The following is a 19052-nucleotide window of genomic DNA, read 5'->3' on the forward strand; positions in this document are numbered from 1 at the left end:
CCAGAATGATTCCCTAAGTGTCGGGAATTGAAAGGGCTACAAAAGGACACTTTACGGGATAATTTAACACTTAACGAACCGGTATTTAACCGAACAACCGGACATTACCCGGGACACTAAAATTTTTCCAAACACATTGTTTATTTATTTCCTGGCTAGTCTTGATCACCGAACACCCTAACACCCACTAAAAATGAAATAAATATCATAAGTAAAGTACATACATGAAAACTAACTAGCCCTTACCATCTAGTTAGAAAAACTTGCAACCAACCCCCCCCCAACCGATTTCGGTCCCAAGGGACCCACCCCCCATGCCCATAAGATTTTATGTTATATTTTATTTGATTGTTTGCTTATGGAGGTGAATAAAATTTGATTATAAGTATGGTGCATGATCTCCACACCATTCCTCACATCATTCCCAAATCTTCACACAAGATCACACCCCTTACCCTCACTCCCTCTCCTCTTTCTCGGCTCCACCCTCAACCGCCCCATCACTACCACTAAACCACCATATTCATCCAACATTGAGCTTCATCAAGTGTAGAAGGCTATTCAAAGGAGCTTGCAACTTGTGTAACCTCAAGAAGCTTCATACTTTGCTTTTTATCTTCATCTTCTTCATCTTTTTACTAGAGATTCACCCCTAGCCTTTGTGCTAGTAGTAAGTTCCTTGTTACACCCTTATTCATCTTGTTTCTTGGTTAAAAGATGTAGGATGTTAAGTATGTTCAAAACACTAAAGTAACAAGAACAAGAATAATGAACATGAAGCTTTACATATAAAGGGTACATGAAGATGAAATAGGACTAGTAGGATGTTGTAATGAATATGTTGATAATTTTGTGATGATACTTGATTGTGCGACGTTAATCACCATACGAAATCTTGTTAAATGATATCTAGAATTATGGTTTAACAAGAATGGAAAGTGGTTATGTGATACATAAAATAACCACCTTCTAGTTAATCATGAACTTGAATAAAAATGATTTCTTGAAAAATAAGTGAACAGAAGAAGTTGGTGTTCATGTAGATCCAAGATTTATAAAAGAGGTTTGTAAATAAACCAAGTTAGAGAAGCGGTTTTTGGAAAATCATGACTCTTACATACACTCATAGTATTTTTAGACACGATATAAGTGTAAAACCTTTTATTTACAAGAAGAGTTCAAAAGGGTAATTTTTGTAAAAATTGTCTACAAGTTGTAACACTATATACTTCAAAGAAAATGATTTTTAAAGAGATAAATACGCTTCGAAAGGTAACTAAGTCCACTAAAAGGCTTTACCAAGTTACTACGCGTTTTTGAAATATATCAAGTTCATGATTAGTGTGTAACGTATATATTTTTGCTCAAGGTGATGTAAAATTTTGTAAAGGTTTATTGTTGGTGTTGATGATGATTTTTAAAAGAAAATAAACACATGTTTTGAAAACATGGGAAACCTCCATTATTAGGGGAAACCCTGTCAAAATTTCTATAGAATTTTGACACTTAGAAAAATATAAGTTTTTAAGAAACTTATTCTCTAAAAATGTGCTAAAAACATTTACCAAGGTTTCCCTAATTTCTGTAAACTTCAAGTAAGGAAAATGATGATTTCTTCAAGAATAAAATTGATAATAAGTATGTATATTTTTTTAGAAAGATATATATATATTTATTGATCACAACATTTGTGCTAAGTGTATGTAGTATGTGTTATATATAATAGTGTATTAGGACTTGAAAATACACTAAATACTCATAAGAAGTGAAAATACAAAAATACACATACAGTATACAAGATACATAATTCGGGTGCAAAGTGCAAAATACAAGATACTTGTATTAATTTTTGAGAAAATAATATAAGTAAGGTACATAGTTAAAAATATAAAATATTTTTAACACAACAATACAAATACAAAAGATAGTGACTTGTGCTTGTACGATACAAGTCTAATGACTGACGATAATAAAACACGTTTAGGTCTCGACGCCTTATAAGCAAATACGGTGAAGTTTACGACGCAAGGAACGCAAAGTTGTGAGTTCATGTTCCCCCTTTTCTTTTAACTGTTTTCAGTTTTATAACTTCGGGGGTGAAATACATGTTACAACTATTTCAAATGTTTACAAAATGGTTTGATGTGTACAAGAAAAGAAGCAATCTTGGTGAAAACTAGTACCAAGACCTGATGCGAGAAATGATACATGATACGAGAAATCGTGTCACGAATTGGGTACCATAAGCACCATTAATCAACAATATACCTAGACCACAGAACAAATGGTTAGATCTAACGGGTGTCGGGTAGCTTCACTCTTGGTGAGAACGAGTACCAAGCAGTGCGTTTGTGTCTCAGAATATGCCAACTAGAAAATGCCTATGGTTTAGTGGCTTCCTATGTCGTGTCACATGTTAATGGTCTTACAACCCATTAACAACTTGATACATACATGAATACTTGATTTATACATGAATACTTGATTTTCACAAGATACATACCATGTTTTTCATACAAAGTATACAAACGTTTAATACAAGAACTGCATGAATTCACACCAACATTATGTTGATGTTTTTCCAAAACTCACATGTATTTCAGGTAACTAGAAGTGGATGTGCGCGCGGCTTTACTCATGCTTGTGGATGTCGCTTATGTTTATCTTTAAATAAAGTTGTAAACTTTTTGAGACAATGTTTTATGCTATCTCGCGATGTAAACGCTAATTTATGTTTTCAAATTATGAAATGTTTGGATTTGAAGTTATTTTTTCGAGCATGTAGTATGTTTACCTTTCGTATGCAATGAGAACCTTTCATGATCACACCTCGTGCTTCCGCCGCAGAAAGGGGTGTGACATAGTACTTACAACGAGGCAGAGCTTCGCTTTATCGTGGGTATTATGCCCGGGTATAATAATAGCCTACAGAAAGTTTGAGAGAGAATTCAGAATTGAACGAATTCAACTGAAGCCAATCGATCCTATTTATCGGCCAGATTTAAGGCGGCTCGCGCCCCGCGTAAGCCTAAGCTTTAGTCTTCGCGGCCCGCGAGGATTCTAGGCTAGGCTCTAGCTTGGTCGAGTCAGCAAGTCTAGCTTCGACACGTGTCGACACATATCGGCATTGTGTGTTCGGCAAGTCTAGGTTGTCGCGCCCCGCAACAGATCCTGAGTAGTGGGTCGCGGCCTGCGAGCGACACCAGACTTGGTTTTTCTTGTTTTTTTTTTTATAAATACAAGGGTATTTCGGGCTCGTTTCTCGTGTACGGGGTATATTAGGAACGTTTAGGGGTTACGTTAAGGGTTCTAGGAGGGTTGTTATAGTTCATGATTCTTGCAATTTTTAAAATTTTTCACGGCATAATGAATAATCACATAAAGATGGTTACCCAAGATTAACCCGCCTTAAAAACTAACATATCATGCACATCCCTCACAATTTAGCTAATAGGTGATGCATTAGCACTTTTAAAGTAATCACTCAAAGCGATTAGAACAAGTATCCGCATAAGCTTGCAAGTCAATCATTCTCCACCACTGAACACGACTACAAAGCACACGTGTCTTCAAAGTTGTAACGGGGTTAGGTTAAGGGTATGGAATAGGATATTTTGAAAGTGGCTAAGGTGATGAATACTCAATTTTTATTACAAAACAACTACGCTAAACACGACTACTGCAAACATCAAACTAGAAGGCAACCATTCTTCACCTTTTATTCAACAACTATCAACACATATTTTTGTGCTTTTCTCAAAAATTTTCTTCTCTTTTTCGTGACGTTTTCTGCATTTTCATTTTTTTTACAACATAAGACAAATCTCTACAAACAAACTAATCCTAGAATTGAATTCTCATCACACAGGTTAAAAATAAAAGGGTTTAACGTTCATAGGCTAAATGAGTTGGTCAAACGAAAGGTTTAGGCTCAAAGTTGGCGACTAAGGGATTTATTCGGGTTAGGATGATATAAATGATGTAAAAAGAAAAGGTTTACCTAATGCCTTAATATGTGCTCATATTCGGTCTATGGTCTCAAACATATCAAAAGTTGCAAGTTCTACAATACGCGACTCATGGCCCACTCAAACAAAGAAATATATACTTATGATGTGTAAAAGTGGCTCAAAATTTCATGTACAAAGGGTGTGGTATGTGATATGCATAATGTATTAGTTTCTTAGGCGAATTATTCCCAAATAATCACCCGCTAAATACCCGTCATGTTAAAGAACAAATGGGTTGTGTCATCCCTCCTTGACTTAGTTACTTGTGCTTTTTTTATATTGCTCAAACAAAGACATTTTGAATATTTTTTAAAAATTTTCCCCCATCCCCACACTTGAGGTGAACATTGTGCTCATTGTGTAGTATTTAAATGAAATGGTCAAAACCGAAAACTTTTTCTCCCCATCCCCACACTTGAGGTCAACGTTGTCCTCATTGTGTAAGAATGCGGCTTTTAAAAACGCACAAGGGATGTGACACGACCAACCTCCCAAACTTCACCTGGTTAATAATATACAAAATACATTCCACTTATTAACTAACTAATAATCAAAGCTAGAAAGAAACACATGCACCTGGTTTTTACCCATTTCTTGTGTGGTCTTCTTTCTTCAATAAAAATGGTTGTCTCACGAACATGATGTACCTACAAATCTCAAACTTCGTGTAGAAGCAAGCTTCTCATAATTATCAAAACCTGTTAGCTACCTAGTTCTAACTCACTTTCGTAGGAATCACGGTTGCATTTAGCATATGCAACAAGCCCTTTAAACCTCCCGATAGCTCGGGAGGACGAGGAGGTCTCGTGAGGGTTATATAGGGACCACACCCACAAAGTTCATTTAACTACTAGACAAAACAAAGTACGGAAGGGAAATGTACAAAAAAGACAAACTAGACTAAGGAGATAAAATAAAAAGAACTATAAAATTATACAACAACTAACTTACCACCTCATAGTGGTCGAATGGCGTGCTTGTCGCCCACGAAATCTTCCAAATCACCCACCGGTGATTCATACCATCTGTTCCCAAACTGGCCAAACTTCCTCAACTCCTCTTCTTCCCTCTTTTCCTGAGGCAACTTCTTCTTCTTCTTCTTCTTCTTCTTCTTCTTCTTCTTCTTCTTCTTCTTCTTCTTCTTCTTCTTCTTCTTCTTCTTCTTCTTGACTGGTTTCTTCTTCGATTTTCCAAACCTACCAACCATAACACATATCTTTTTGTTTGAATTCATGTCCTTATTAGGACACTTATCCTCACCGAGTGGGTTAGTAAACATTTAAAATTAGTTCCTGGTCCCCAAATTTCATGTTTACTATTCCCGTTGCACAATTTATTATGACATTAGCAATTGCAAGGAACGGTCTACCCAGTATGACTATTAGTTGTGTGTCCTCAACACAACCAACATAGTCAACTACTAAAAATTCAACTGCGTAATAGCAATCTTCAACCTTTACTATCACATCTTCCACCATCCACCTTGGATGCGTGGTATTCTGATCGGCCAACACCACAGGGGTGTTAAACTTTTTTAGAAGACTAAAATCATATTGGTTGTACAGACTCCCAGGAAAGATACTCACACAAGCTCTAAGATCTAGGAGAACCCTCTTAATTTTAAATTTACCAATTTGGATTAGAATAAGAGTATCTCCTGGATCTTGAGCTTTTTGGGGGAGGGCACTCGATAAAAGGGCACTAACATGAGATGTCAAATCAGCCAGTTCAGGTAGTTTGTTGTGTCGTTTTTCGGTGCTTAACTCCTTCATGCATTCAACATGAGTAGGAACCTTTATTATGGCATCAAGCAACGGTAGATTGATTTTTGCTTGTTTTAAATTTTCCCACTTCTCATCCTTTGGTGGGGTTTGTTTCTCCAATGTTGATGCCTTAATTGGTTGTAAAAGAGCCAACGGATATTGGATGGTATTAAACTCCACACCCATATCATTGGCCCTAGCATGCAATTCAATTAAACAACTTCCATAAAAAGAATTTTTTGACTTGTCTTTTTCAAATTTAGTTTATGAAATTGTTTCTTGCTCATGTTCGCTTTCATCATTACAATCCTCCACTACACCATCAACAAGTTGTGGTGGTGGAGTACTATCGACACTACAAACCTCATCATTTGAAAGAAGACTTACCACGCTTATGTGCACATTCCTCACATTGCTCGTGCTTAAGCTTTGATGCTTCGGGTTCGCCGTAGTGTCACTTGGGAGTCTTCCTCCACTTCCTCTCATTTGCGCCATTTCTTCCGCAAGTTGACCCACTTGCTTTTCCGATGCCTTGTGCGACTTGTCTTGCACTTCATTCTCTTTCCTCATTTCTTCATCATGTTTAAGATGGCGTCCATCTTTGCGCTCAAATCGTCGCCGCCACCTTGATTATTTGCCGACCCGCTACTATTACCCCCTTGGTTGTAACCCTTTGATAGTTATCTCAGTTTTGGTACCCTTGGTTTCCACCTCCTTGGTTGTAATTCTTGCGTTGGTAACCCCCTTGGTTACCGCCTTGTCGGTTTTGATATGATGAGCCACCTTGATTTTCCGATTGAAAGTTCGGGTTCATTTGATTCGAGGCATTACCATACCTAAAATTTGGATGGTTCCTCAAACTCGGGTGATAAGTTTTGGAGTTCATGTCGTATTGCTTTCGTCTCCATACACTTGATTCACCTCTTCGGCGGCTTGTGCCATATTTACTTGGCACTCTTCGGTCTGATCGTATAGTTCTTGAATATTCAAGTTGAATGTTCAACATTCAACTAGAATCTTCAAGTGTATACGATCGTATACATGTATTCGGTCATATACAACATGAAGATTCAAGTTTAATATTGATCATTCAACCTGAAAATTCAAGATGTATACGATTGTATACAACTTGAATTTTTAGTTTTTTTTACTTTGTTTTTTGCTTGATTGTATTTAGCATATAGGGACATATAATAGGTCTGTATACGAAACGTATACTTGTTGTGCATGGATTGTATACGGGACGCATAATACGTTCGCATACGAAACATATACGCCCATTGTACAGATTGTATACGATGAGTATAATACGGATCGTATACAAGACGTAAAATATGTGTGTATACGAAACGTATATATCGAGTGTTGTACAAATCGTATACACCTCATGTAATACATGCGCGTTAATCGTATAATCCTCGTACAACCAACAATTGTTATTATTTACAGACGATATGGCTGAGTCATCAACGGCTGGAGCACGTCGACGAGGGGTAGCTAGGGGACCCAGACGGGGACGAGGACGAGGTCAGCAGGAGGAGGAGGTTGATTATGATTTTCAGGAGATGACGTAGTTTGTTGTCGGGAACCCCATGGTACGGTTTCCCACAGGTGTTTGGGTAGATTACGACAGATGGAGTTGGATGCGCACCAGACCATTGATATAGGTTTTTTGACCGACATTGGATCGATCGGTTGGATCCGGGAGTTCATGCCAGGTACCTCCTCATGGGCCTGTTTATTTGAGGCTGACCGAGAGCGGGCCTATAGGGAGATTACATTAGAGTTTTTGTGTACGTTTGCTGTCACACCCCAACCGATGGCGGAAACATCGGAGTGAGACGAAATAGATTGCTCGAGACATCATAACACTAATAATTGTGACAAGTATTTAAATAATAAAATTTCATTCCATTTCTAAAGAGTCAATTACAAGGATTTGAAGCAAATACAACATGAATAATGAAATACAATACAATAGGAGTACAAAATTTAAAGTGTGTATCTAAGCATCCTACTAGATTACATGCATCACCAACATCATCGTTAAACCTGCAACATGTTATAAAAGCATAGTTCAATACAAAAATATTGGCGAGTACACTAGTTTTAGACTCGTGACATATGTATAAAAAGTATTTTCAATCCAACGTAGCAATTTGGTATACAAGGTCAAACTATCATGCAAAACTAAAAGTCAAACCCAAGTGTCCACAATAATAATAGCATCCCTCGATATAGCAATATCGAGACCGTAAAGTATGAATAATAGCATCCCTCGATATAGCAATATCGAGACCGTAAAGAATATAACTAAACAAAACCCCGTCGGGTGGTGTGCTACTCCTATAGCGCTATAATTGTTAAGGCGGGTTAACAAGTAGTATGAGTTCTAGCATGAACTTAAGCATAACAAAGCATATATAAGGATTAATTGAATAAAGCATGTTTGTGAATCGTGCATTTTAACAAATAAAACATGTTACACCCAAAGTGTATTAAAAGGAAAATGGGTCAAGTGTACTCACAAAATTGCTAAGTCTTCCGATTATCCAAGTGTTGACGAGTGTATGAGATTGGGAGGACGAATGTATAAGGATTAAAGTTCAAGGTAAGTTTAGAGTCGAGATTCGGAATTTAAAAGGAATAAGGAAAGTACATATGCAAAAGTAATCATCTTTAACACATAATGTTTTAGATGATGTAATCAAACACCTTGAAAAATGAACACAAATTCGTCATCAAAGGTTTGATTATTTGGAATACACATATAAGTAGTATGTAGTGTATGTTATATCATATAGGTCAAGTAGGAGGTAGGAGGATAAATCCACCATTTAGGAACCTCTTTGTATCATGGAAGTCATGTAGGAGGTAGGAAGAACAAGTCTTCCATTTAGGTACCTCTAGATGTTCACCACTACACTGGATGTTATGAACATTCAAGGAGAGTCATGAACTTACAAGTAATAATGGAATAAGAACAACTAATCTAAGAGAAAACATCAGGAAATGTGTGGATTTTCAAGTAGGATAGCACAAGCTAATCATAAATCACACATTCATCAAGCTTAAGGCTTGAACATCACTTGTGGGTTAAACCCTTGACCAAAACAGAAAGTGTGTGAGGTTTGCCCCTCTTATTTTACATGTCTCAACCTTGTTTTTAAGCCTAACTAACCATAGATGTGGTTATGAGCATAAGGACATAGGTTTGAGATGAGTTTCCTCAAGTTTAATCAAGTTTATCAAAGTTTGAATCAAGAACAGAAAAATCAGTCAACTTTGGAGCCCTTTTGGCGACGTTCCAGGGGCTGGTTTTCCAAGGAAACCCATGGAAACGTTCCTAAGGTTAATCCAAGCATGTAGGAAAAAGAATCGAGTGAAACGGATAAGAAATGAGTGAGTTATGCTCACTTTTGTGTGAAGGTATCAATCTGCTCGAACTTATGGAATCAGCTGCGATTTGGAGAGAGTTTGAGAGTGTTTTAGTGTTGAAAAAGTGGTAGGGAGGCTGGTTATAAGTGGTATTTATAGGTGGAAGGATTAGGGTTAAGTTGGGTTGGCATTTAATACAAGTAGGTGAGAGTTTAAGCAATAAAAAAGATAAATAATTCAGCAATATATGGCTGAATTGCAAGGGTTGTTTGGCCGCTCCTATATAATTTTTTTGTTGTTTAAATGATGTAAAATGTATAAATAAGATGTATTTTATATATGGTTAACATGTCCTACAATGTCTAGTGTGTTTTGAACATGTATCAAGGCCTAAAGGTATATTAAACATGAATTAATGTAAGAGTAAAAAAAATATGTTATGCATAAGCATGTGTAACAAACCAATATAACAAGTATGTACGACATGTGACTGGAGGTATCAAATAAGCGTAAAGAACATGAATTTGCGTCTTGCAAAATGTGAGCAAATGTTTGTTTAAGAATTACGAACACATGGTAGTTGTTTGCAAGTTAAGCTTTGTAAGTATGCATAAGTATAAACAACATGAATTTCATAGAAAAGATCAATTTTTTTTACTACAACCGAAGTCTCAGATTTACAATGGCTTGAAATGAATTACGAATACAAAGGAGACGGATTTCCGGAAGTAGAAATATACGACAAGTTTTCTAATTAGGGAAAGTGCGGAAAAGCAGGGCGTTACATTTGCGTTTACCGAAGACCCGGGGTAGGGGTTTACGGCATTTTTAGAGACCCCTGTGGTCTCGTTTACTCTTTGTGGGGCGCCTCGCTCGATGACGCTCCCACAGTTTACTGTTGCCATGGGACTGTACTTACATGATAAGTCAGTATCCCAGGCATTTTTGGATGCGCCGACCACCACGTCTGTTGATAGGTTGTGGCCCTAGTGGACCACTATTAGTGCTGGGGACTTCGCGACACTGCGTGCGCGATCCCTGAAGGCGTGGTGTCACGCATTTATGACCCGTTGCACCGATACCTACATCGGTGTGTCGTGATGACGATTACGGGTTATCACGATAGCAGGGAGTGGGTCACCCAAAATGACCTGTTCTTCTTGCACGACTTACTTACTGCCAAGGGGGGGGGGGACTTGGCATACAGGTTGGCCACATACTTCCCCGAGTACGCTTTTAAGCGTACATCAAGCCACATCAGCTGTGGCGGCTTCGTCACCCATCTAGCGCACTTTGGTCGCCTCTTTTCCCCGCAGGTGGCTCGGGATATAACCATCACACGTCAGGTTGATCCGGTAGGCAGGGACACATCATGCTCGATAGGGATTGCCCACCAGGACGGGGGCCACATTTTTTGGTCGCTTGACGATGGTCGTACTGAGTGGTACGAGGGCCACCCACTGCTGATGGAGTTGGTGGCGGCGGGCCACGAGCGCGAGGGTGATGGTGAGGGTGACGAGGGAGAGGGAGGTGATGGAGTTGATGCTGCGATCAACAGATCACAGCAGGATGTGCAGGATACACGGGGTGATCGCTCGTATGAGCGAAGAAGCATGAGACCACGTGTGACTCCTCAACAGGGGTGGAGGAGAGACTGGCTCGGGTCGAGTCAGATGTAGGTGCTCTATGGGTCGACATTCAGTGGGTGGTGGAGGCGATTATTGCTATGCATTCTGGCGCGCCTCTACCTCCACGAGCTGGCGCTGCACCACCACCACCACCACAGTAGCTACTTATTTTATTTTAGTTTTGTTGTTTTACATTTGCAACTCTGTAAATATTTATCTTTTGTTGTTTTAGATGTAAAACATTGGAATTATTAATCTTATGTTTACATTTTATCTTGTTTGTTTAATAATTGTTATCGTATTGTTTATTTTCTTGTTTGCATAGTAATTGTTATGGTATTGTTTATTATATACACATGTTTTGCTCATATACACATGTTTTGCTTATTTGATATATATAAAAAATAGAGAATTTGGCCTGTAATAATCCCACCTACACCTTATTGGCCATTAATAATCCCACCTCAGAATATTCCCCCCACCAGTCCCACCTTTCACCTATTTTTCCTACAATGGTCCCCCGTTAAAAAAACTTAACGGAGTTAAGCTTTTTTCCAAATTACAAACAGATTTTTTAGGGGAATTTGCCGTATTATTTTTTAGGGGCATTGGCCTATAATAATCCCACCTAGACCTTATTGGCCATTAATAATCCCACCTCAGAATATTCCCCCCCCCAGTCCCTCGAAACGGTGCTCTAAACGATGAAAACGGCGCTTCAATTCGGGTGATTAAATTTCCAATTAACCAAAATCAAGTCACTTGGAGCACCATTTCGAAGTAAGTTTTACATCAATGGACTCGTATCATCGTTCTAATCAAAAGCCCTAAAAAATCTGTCTGTAATTTGGAAAAAAGCATAACTCGATTAAGTTTTATTAACGGGGGTATGAAAAATAGGTGAAAGGTAGGACTGGTGGGGGGAATACTCTGAGGTGGGATTATTAATGGCCAATAAGGTCTAGGTGGGATTATTATAGGCCAATTCCTCTGAAAAATAATACGGCAAATACTATTGTAACATAAACGTTTTACAAACTCGTAACATAGTCCGATATATCTAAATAACACGACAAACGCTATCTAAACAATTACTAAAACTTATTAAATGGTTGTTCGGTTTTACAAAAAAAAAACATATATACGGCTCGTATAATGTTATACGGCCCGTATACAAATGTTAATAAACCAAAAACCTCAGAAAATCTCACCAAAAAAACACCTCAGGTCGTATAACATCATATTGCTCGTACACAAATGTATACGGCTCCTATAATATTATACGGCCCGTATACAGATGCAACCAAAAAAAAACATACCAATACATTTATTTCTGTGCAATCACATTCTATACAGGCCGTATAACCTTATACGGCCCATATACATCTAGGGATGTGAAAATAAGAAAATAGGTATGTGAGAATAGAAACCCCCAAAGATAATGGTGAGTGACTCAATGTGTAAGTGAGTTTAACGAGATTTTTTGTATTAGGGATGACAATGGGTCGGGTTCGGGTATTGGTAATCCCATACCTGGTTATAAAATCGTGTCCCATACCCGATCTAATACCCGTCGGGTATTTATCAGGTAATTACCCATTGGGTATCGGGTATACCCGTTAGTTTGTTAAAAGACATACGTTGGGATTTCTAAATACATTTTTTTACTATTATAATTATTATATAATTTTATGTATACAACAACTAATAAAAATGTACATTACATACATATAAGTTTTATCATAAATTAATGAGTAAATTACACAAAACGTCCTTTATGTTTCCTCAAACTTGCAGGTTCCAACATTTATGTTTATAACTTTCTAAAAACATCCTTTATGTTATTTTTGTTATGGGTTCAATCCTTTACAACTAACCAAGTTAATATTATCAGTTAAATTCCCTCGTGCATAACATGTAAGGGTATATTCGTCATTTTGTTTGATCTGTTTATAAAACCCACCCAAAACCCTTCCCTGGACAATCTAAATTCTGATCAATTCAGATCACCCACAAAATTCCGATCATCACTCATAAATCAAGTGACTTTTTACAAACAACCTTGACCCGGTTAACTTAACTAATCAGTTAACCATTCTTGAACCATTGACTGTGTTAATCCCCACATCGAGTCACCTCCAAACGGTCCCGAACTCGTTCCTAGGTTTCATCACACCACCGCCACAACCCGTAACAACATCAACAGCCGCCATTCAATTCCACCGGTCGGATCAGTGAACCACACCCAAAACTAAAGGAACAACAGGTATCGAGAGAGTAACCTGTTATGCTGGAATAATATTGTTAGGCCCTATAGGTTTATGGATTTGTAGGAATTATAGCTAAATGGATTAAGTTTCTAGAAGGTGGGTGAAGGGGTATGGTCCCAAAAACCTTGTGCAGGCTCATAGGACCATACCACAACCTTATCCCAAGACATCTTGAATAAAGACCCTGCGTGGCCACGCAGCGGTCCTAAACAGGATTTGGGAAGAAATAGTTCAAATAACGAAGTATGGTTCCTAAAACCTTGAGCAGAAGACCATATCACAACCTCATTTCCAGAACATCTTTAATGAGATCACGCGCGGTTCCAAACAAGTTATGGAAAGAAACAGTTTTCAATAAACATGCGCTGGAAGAAGGGAGAAACAAACATTCAGCTAACACCCTTGCGCAGACTCGCGGAAGGGAACAGTTAGACTTGAAGATAAAATCCTAAACTTCTCCACGCGTCTAGAATCAAGACTTAAACGAAAGTATCTTTTCTGTTACAACGAGATGGACACGTGGCAAGGGCATAACACTTTTACAGCTGTAAATCTTCTAGAAGCCTGGATTGCTCATCGTGCACAACCATTCGGTTACAACTGAATGGTAACATGGCACAATCCTGAGCACTCATCTAAATCACGATGATGACACTAACTTGGAGAAGGATTTACCCCAAAACCATTTTACACGTGGCAATTGCCCAACCGTTGATCAAGATCTACGATCCGTGTGTAAAAGATAACGGAAGGAAAGATAACCACCAACGGAAAAGCACTTTCCGTTATCTCTTCGTCGCACCAGTTTCCCGAAAAAAAGGCTATAAATAAGACGTTGCAGGTATGATCTCACAAGTTACTTTCACTTCACTTTTATTACTTCTTCTTCTTCATCGAGATCACTGTACTTATTCTCACGCCAGAGGGTGGTCACGGAGAGAACCCCCATTCTCCCCGTGGCGAGTCTAACGGCTTTCTATTTTGCAGTGATCACCGAAGAAGGAGCTCAGTTGTACCCCCGAATCCGCGAGAAGATTAACCTTTTTATGCAGAGACTAGACCCCTGATCTGATTGATTCCGGTCATTTTGATAACTGTTTCTTCAGTGGGTATTGGAGTGGGCTTTGGGGAACATGGGCCTAGGGTTTTGGGGGAAACCCCTTACTATTGTCACACCCTGACTTTTGCGGAAGCGTGATTATTGGTGTGACTTTCTTAATACCATAGCATTCAATCATAGCAACGCTATATGATAAAAACCATAAGATGTTCATCCATTAATTACGTTTAGAAAATACCACAACATACTTGTCTGAAACATAGACACCAAATTTTAAGTTACAACCACAACATGTTTAAATGAGTTCACGAAGACTCAACAAAAGACCTTAAATAAAACCGGGCTTTGGACCTTGTATCTCTTCCAGGAGTAAGATACACCTCCTAAACCCTAAAGACTTGGATGACATCTTTTATTTATGACGCAACTTGACCATGCAAACACCTGCCAGATCCACTTAGTTCCCTGAAATACATGTAATTTGAAAACATCAACAAAAGTTGAGCGAGTTCATGTGTTTGTATAGGTATGTATAAACCTTGTAAACAGTGTATGCATGTATGTCCCTGGTGTGTAGCAATAAGGAAAAATAGATCACCAATGGTTTGCAAGGCCAATGGTATGTGTGAAATGGTGCAGGAAAACTCAAACCTAGAGGAATTTTGCCACGACATTTGTATGTGGACATAGTCACCACATGGGCCACCCTGGTCCTCATGGGTGTGGGCTCGCTACACCCAAATAGATCTATCACTCATGTCCCTCGGTCCTACGACGAGGATTAATGGTCTTAAGTGTTGTACCCACCTTTCACATGATCAAGCAGTAACCTTCCTTAGCTAATCATACCATGTATAAAACGTTTGTAAACAATTGTAACACGTATTTCACCCCCGAAGTTATAAAACTGAAAACAATTAACAGAAAAGGGGGACATGAACTCACAGTTTTGCGTCTTCTGTGCTAGTAACTCACGTCTCCTCAGGAAACACGACTCCCTACAATGTACTAGGGTCTATTAGACGAACGGGTCGTGCCTTGCCTTAGTATTTATGTTTTTGAGTTACGTTTCTTTTATGTCTCTAATATTATTCCAAGTTATAATTACTTATTAAAATAATAATTATTTTAACTTTAAATTATATTTAACTTTGGAATAATTTGTTTAAACAATATTTTGTAATAATACTTCTCAAGTATTTACTTTCGTATTTCTTCCCAAGGATGGGGGTATGTCATACATGTATCTTCGTATTCTAGTATTTGTAGCTCCAAAATAATATATTTTCAAGTCTAACTTAGAAAATATACATATATACTTATTTTGTCCAAAAATAATGTATTTGAAGAAAATATATTTTTTCCCAAAAATTATATATCTTCTAAATATTCAAGAAAACATATTTTTATTTCCAAAAATAATATATTTTCTTCTTGTCGGAAAAAAATGATATACTTTATTAATAATGATAAAAATCGTATTTTCATTTCTCTCGGATCCAAAACAATATTTACCAAAAATATATTTATAACGGTATTTTACGGAATATTTTGTAAGTTATGTTCTTGCGTTCGGTGTCACAATATTAAGTATGTAACTTATATATTTATTCCTTGATTTTTGGTATTATTTTGGATTGTAAATTCTTGGTATTTTGTTAAGTTATATTACTTTAAATCCTAAAATAATATAACTACTACACAAAGTATATACATAATCACACACAATGTGTAAATATATATTCTAAATACATATTTATCCATTTTTATTTATAAAAACCAACCTCCAATATTTGTATTTTTGTAATAAAAATTATGGCAAGGTTTATGTTGAAAACCATAGTTAAAACACACTTGTAAAATTTGTTTAGAAAATACTTTTCTAAATGTTTATATTTTTAGAAAATTTTGCCATAGTTTCCCCTAAAAATGGAGGTGTCCATGCTATCAAAGCATATCATTTTCTTTTCAACAATCATCATAAGCAATCAACAATCAATCTACACTTACCATGTGCTAAAACAAAGCTATCTACATAATGATCATGAACTTGAGTTTTCATAAAAACTTATAGTAACTTGGTAGTGTGTTTAGTAGACTTAGTTATCCTTTAAAGTGTGTTTATTTCTTTAAAAATCTCATTCTTGAAAGATTTGAGTGTTTACAACTTGTTAGAGGATTTTTCTAAAAATCATTATTCTTTTGAAATTTTCTTGTAAACAAAGTGTTCTTATACTTGTTTTACCCTTAGAAACATGATTAGTTTCTTTTAAAACAATGTTCATGTAATTATTTGTGATTTAGCTTGGTTTCTTTGGAAAACTATTTAAGAAATTATCCGCTCACAAGACTTGTATTTTGTTTAAATCATCATTACAAGAAAACAACTTTTATTATTCAAGTTCATGTAAACATAAAGCATGATGATCTTGGTCTTTCACAAGATCATCATATTAACTTACTAGATCATGTGTTTAATCACAATCTAGTAGGTTCCATATGATGTCTAACATCATTAACACTAATAATCAATCAACAAGAAGCAAATAAACACAAATCAACAAATATTCATATGTTTATAAGCTTATTTTTTTTTTAGGTAAAGGGTTACCCCGGTGAAATTTTATATTAACCAACAAATAAAACAGGGTGTGTCGTGACTTCAAAACACACCACTAGACTTGACATACCAAGCCTAGGGAAACAACCAATAGAAAAAAAAACCCCGACAAAACGTCACAACCAAGACAAGACTACACAAGGAAGCACGACCCAAACAAAAGAACGCTAGGCTAAAAACAACAAATAAACTCTCTTTAGCCCGGATCAAGGTCCATATTCTTCGAGATCAGCCATGTATCCAATGTCTTCCTATGCTTCGGTTCTCCACCAATTTTGAAACCCATATTTCTCAGCCGAACCGTATCAATGATAATCTTTGAGAGAGCACAAGCATTCCGTTGAACCTGAGAGAACAAGCGGTTGTTTCTTTGTTGCCATATAAAATACATTGAAGCTGCAATCAAAATATTACAAATAATATGATCCAAAGTCTTTGAGTTTGCATTGAGTTCCATCCATAGCATAATCGAAGACCACGAATCCGTAGCACTTCCCATGTCTACCATGTTCCTTACTAATCCCCATACCTCGGAAGAATAAGGACATTGGAAAAAAAGATGATCTCTAGAATCACGATCATGTTTGCACAACGGGCAGCACATGAGTTTCAAATTAGTAGCACTGCCCGCTTCCCAAACTGCCATCCTGTCTTGAATCTTCAGCTTATTCTTGATAACTAACCACAAGTGGAAGGAGTGTCGGGGAATGCATTGACTGAACCAGACCGAATTGACCCAATAAACCTTCCCCTCTCTGTGCCGCAAGCTATTCCAAGCCTCCCAGTTCTAAAATCCTGAATTTTACCGTCCGTATCTTTCCAGAATAAACGATCTTCCGCATCAGGCATGATCTGAGGAACGTTCACATCAATAAGAACCGGATATAGATCATACCATGCTTGGGGCCATAACCATTGACCATTATCAGTAATAATATCAGCAACCATAGAACTTAAAGATAACCCAACATTAGCAATGGCTCTTGGGGTGATAAAAGACCGAAGGGGACTATACGAACACCAATTATCACTCCAAGCATTAGTTTTTCGCCCATTCCGAATAGACATCCAGAAAAAAGACCGAACTCTAGTGTGAATAGCCAAAAGCTTCCTCCATCCCCAGCTAACGTTACCACGGCACTGGACATTCCAGAAGTTTGCACCCTTTAACTTATATGAATGTATCCACTGAACCCAAAGGGACGTACGGTTAGTAACTATGCTCCAAATATGAGACGTCAGAAGGGCCCTATTGACATCCATAATACTCCTGATGCCTAGGCCACCCTCTTCTTTTGGCATGCAAACATCCTTCCAGGCAACTTTAGCACGAACCGATCCCTGAGAACCTCCATTCCATAAGAAATAACGCAATCGCTTCTCCAAATCCTTAATAACACCATTGGGCAGCATAAAGACCGAAGCCCAATAAGAGTACATGGCTGCCAAAACCGAGTTGATAAGCTGGAGTCTCCCTGCAAACGACAATGACTTAGTCATCCAGTTATCAATACGTCTTTCTATACGCTCCACAAGGGATTTATAGTCACGAGCAGCCAGTCTAGTAGATATCAACAGAACACCAAGATAACGGACCGGCAATGACCCCTCTTGAAAAGGCATAATGGCCAGAATTTGATCTTTCACATGCCGAGGAACATTACTGAAGAAAACGGGGCTTTTGGGCGAGCTAGGAACCAGACCCAAGATTTTCGTAAACTTGTCAAGGGCTTCTCTTAAATGTTTAACCGAGGCACTATCACCATCAGAAAAAATGAACAAGTCATCAGCAAAGGAGACATTTATGATCTTTTGTTTTGGGCATCGAGCATGGAACTTAAATGATTCATGTGAAGCAGCTTGTTGCAATAGGAGAGATAAAACCTCCATAACTAGCATAAACAAATACGGGGACAAAGGGTCCCCTTGCCTTAGACCCCGCTTCCCTGCAAAATAACCATGAAGTTCACCATTAATGCTCAACGAATATGTTACTGTTGTAACGCAGGTCATAATCCAATTCACCATTTTGCTATGAAACCCAAATCGATGAAGAATTATTTCCAAGAAATGCCAGTTGACTGTATCATACGCCTTCTGAATATCAATCTTAAAAGCACATCTTGCTGGGCCGCGATTAAGATGATAATTATGCATCAATTCCTGCGTTAGAAGAATATTATCCGAGATTTTTCTTCCCGAAACAAACGCTGACTGATTTATGCTGACCAGATTGTCCAAACTCCCTTTAATCCTATCCGTGATTATCTTACCGATGCACTTAAAGAGAACATTACAGCAAGAGATAGGGCGGTAGTCAATA

The 19052-nt window shown here is 37.7% G+C and overlaps 1 protein-coding gene across 1 annotated transcript; it reads right to left on the bottom strand.

The window, feature by feature from the left end:
- Nucleotides 1-16925: 16925 nt before the first annotated feature.
- Nucleotides 16926-17375, bottom strand: LOC110943019. The gene has a single exon (XM_022184778.1). The coding sequence runs from the start codon at nt 17373-17375 to the stop codon at nt 16926-16928; it is 450 nt and encodes a 149-aa protein (XP_022040470.1).
- Between the last annotated feature and the right edge of the window lie 1677 nt (nt 17376-19052).

This window comes from Helianthus annuus, chromosome 5 (genome assembly GCF_002127325.2).
Source record: "Helianthus annuus cultivar XRQ/B chromosome 5, HanXRQr2.0-SUNRISE, whole genome shotgun sequence".
In the NCBI taxonomy this organism is placed as follows: Eukaryota; Viridiplantae; Streptophyta; class Magnoliopsida; order Asterales; family Asteraceae; genus Helianthus; species Helianthus annuus.

Bases quoted from the DNA above. Each gene is read 5' to 3' on its own strand.
- LOC110943019 (XM_022184778.1), bottom strand. From the start codon at position 17,375: ATGGCAGTTTGGGAAGCGGGCAGTGCTACTAATTTGAAACTCATGTGC.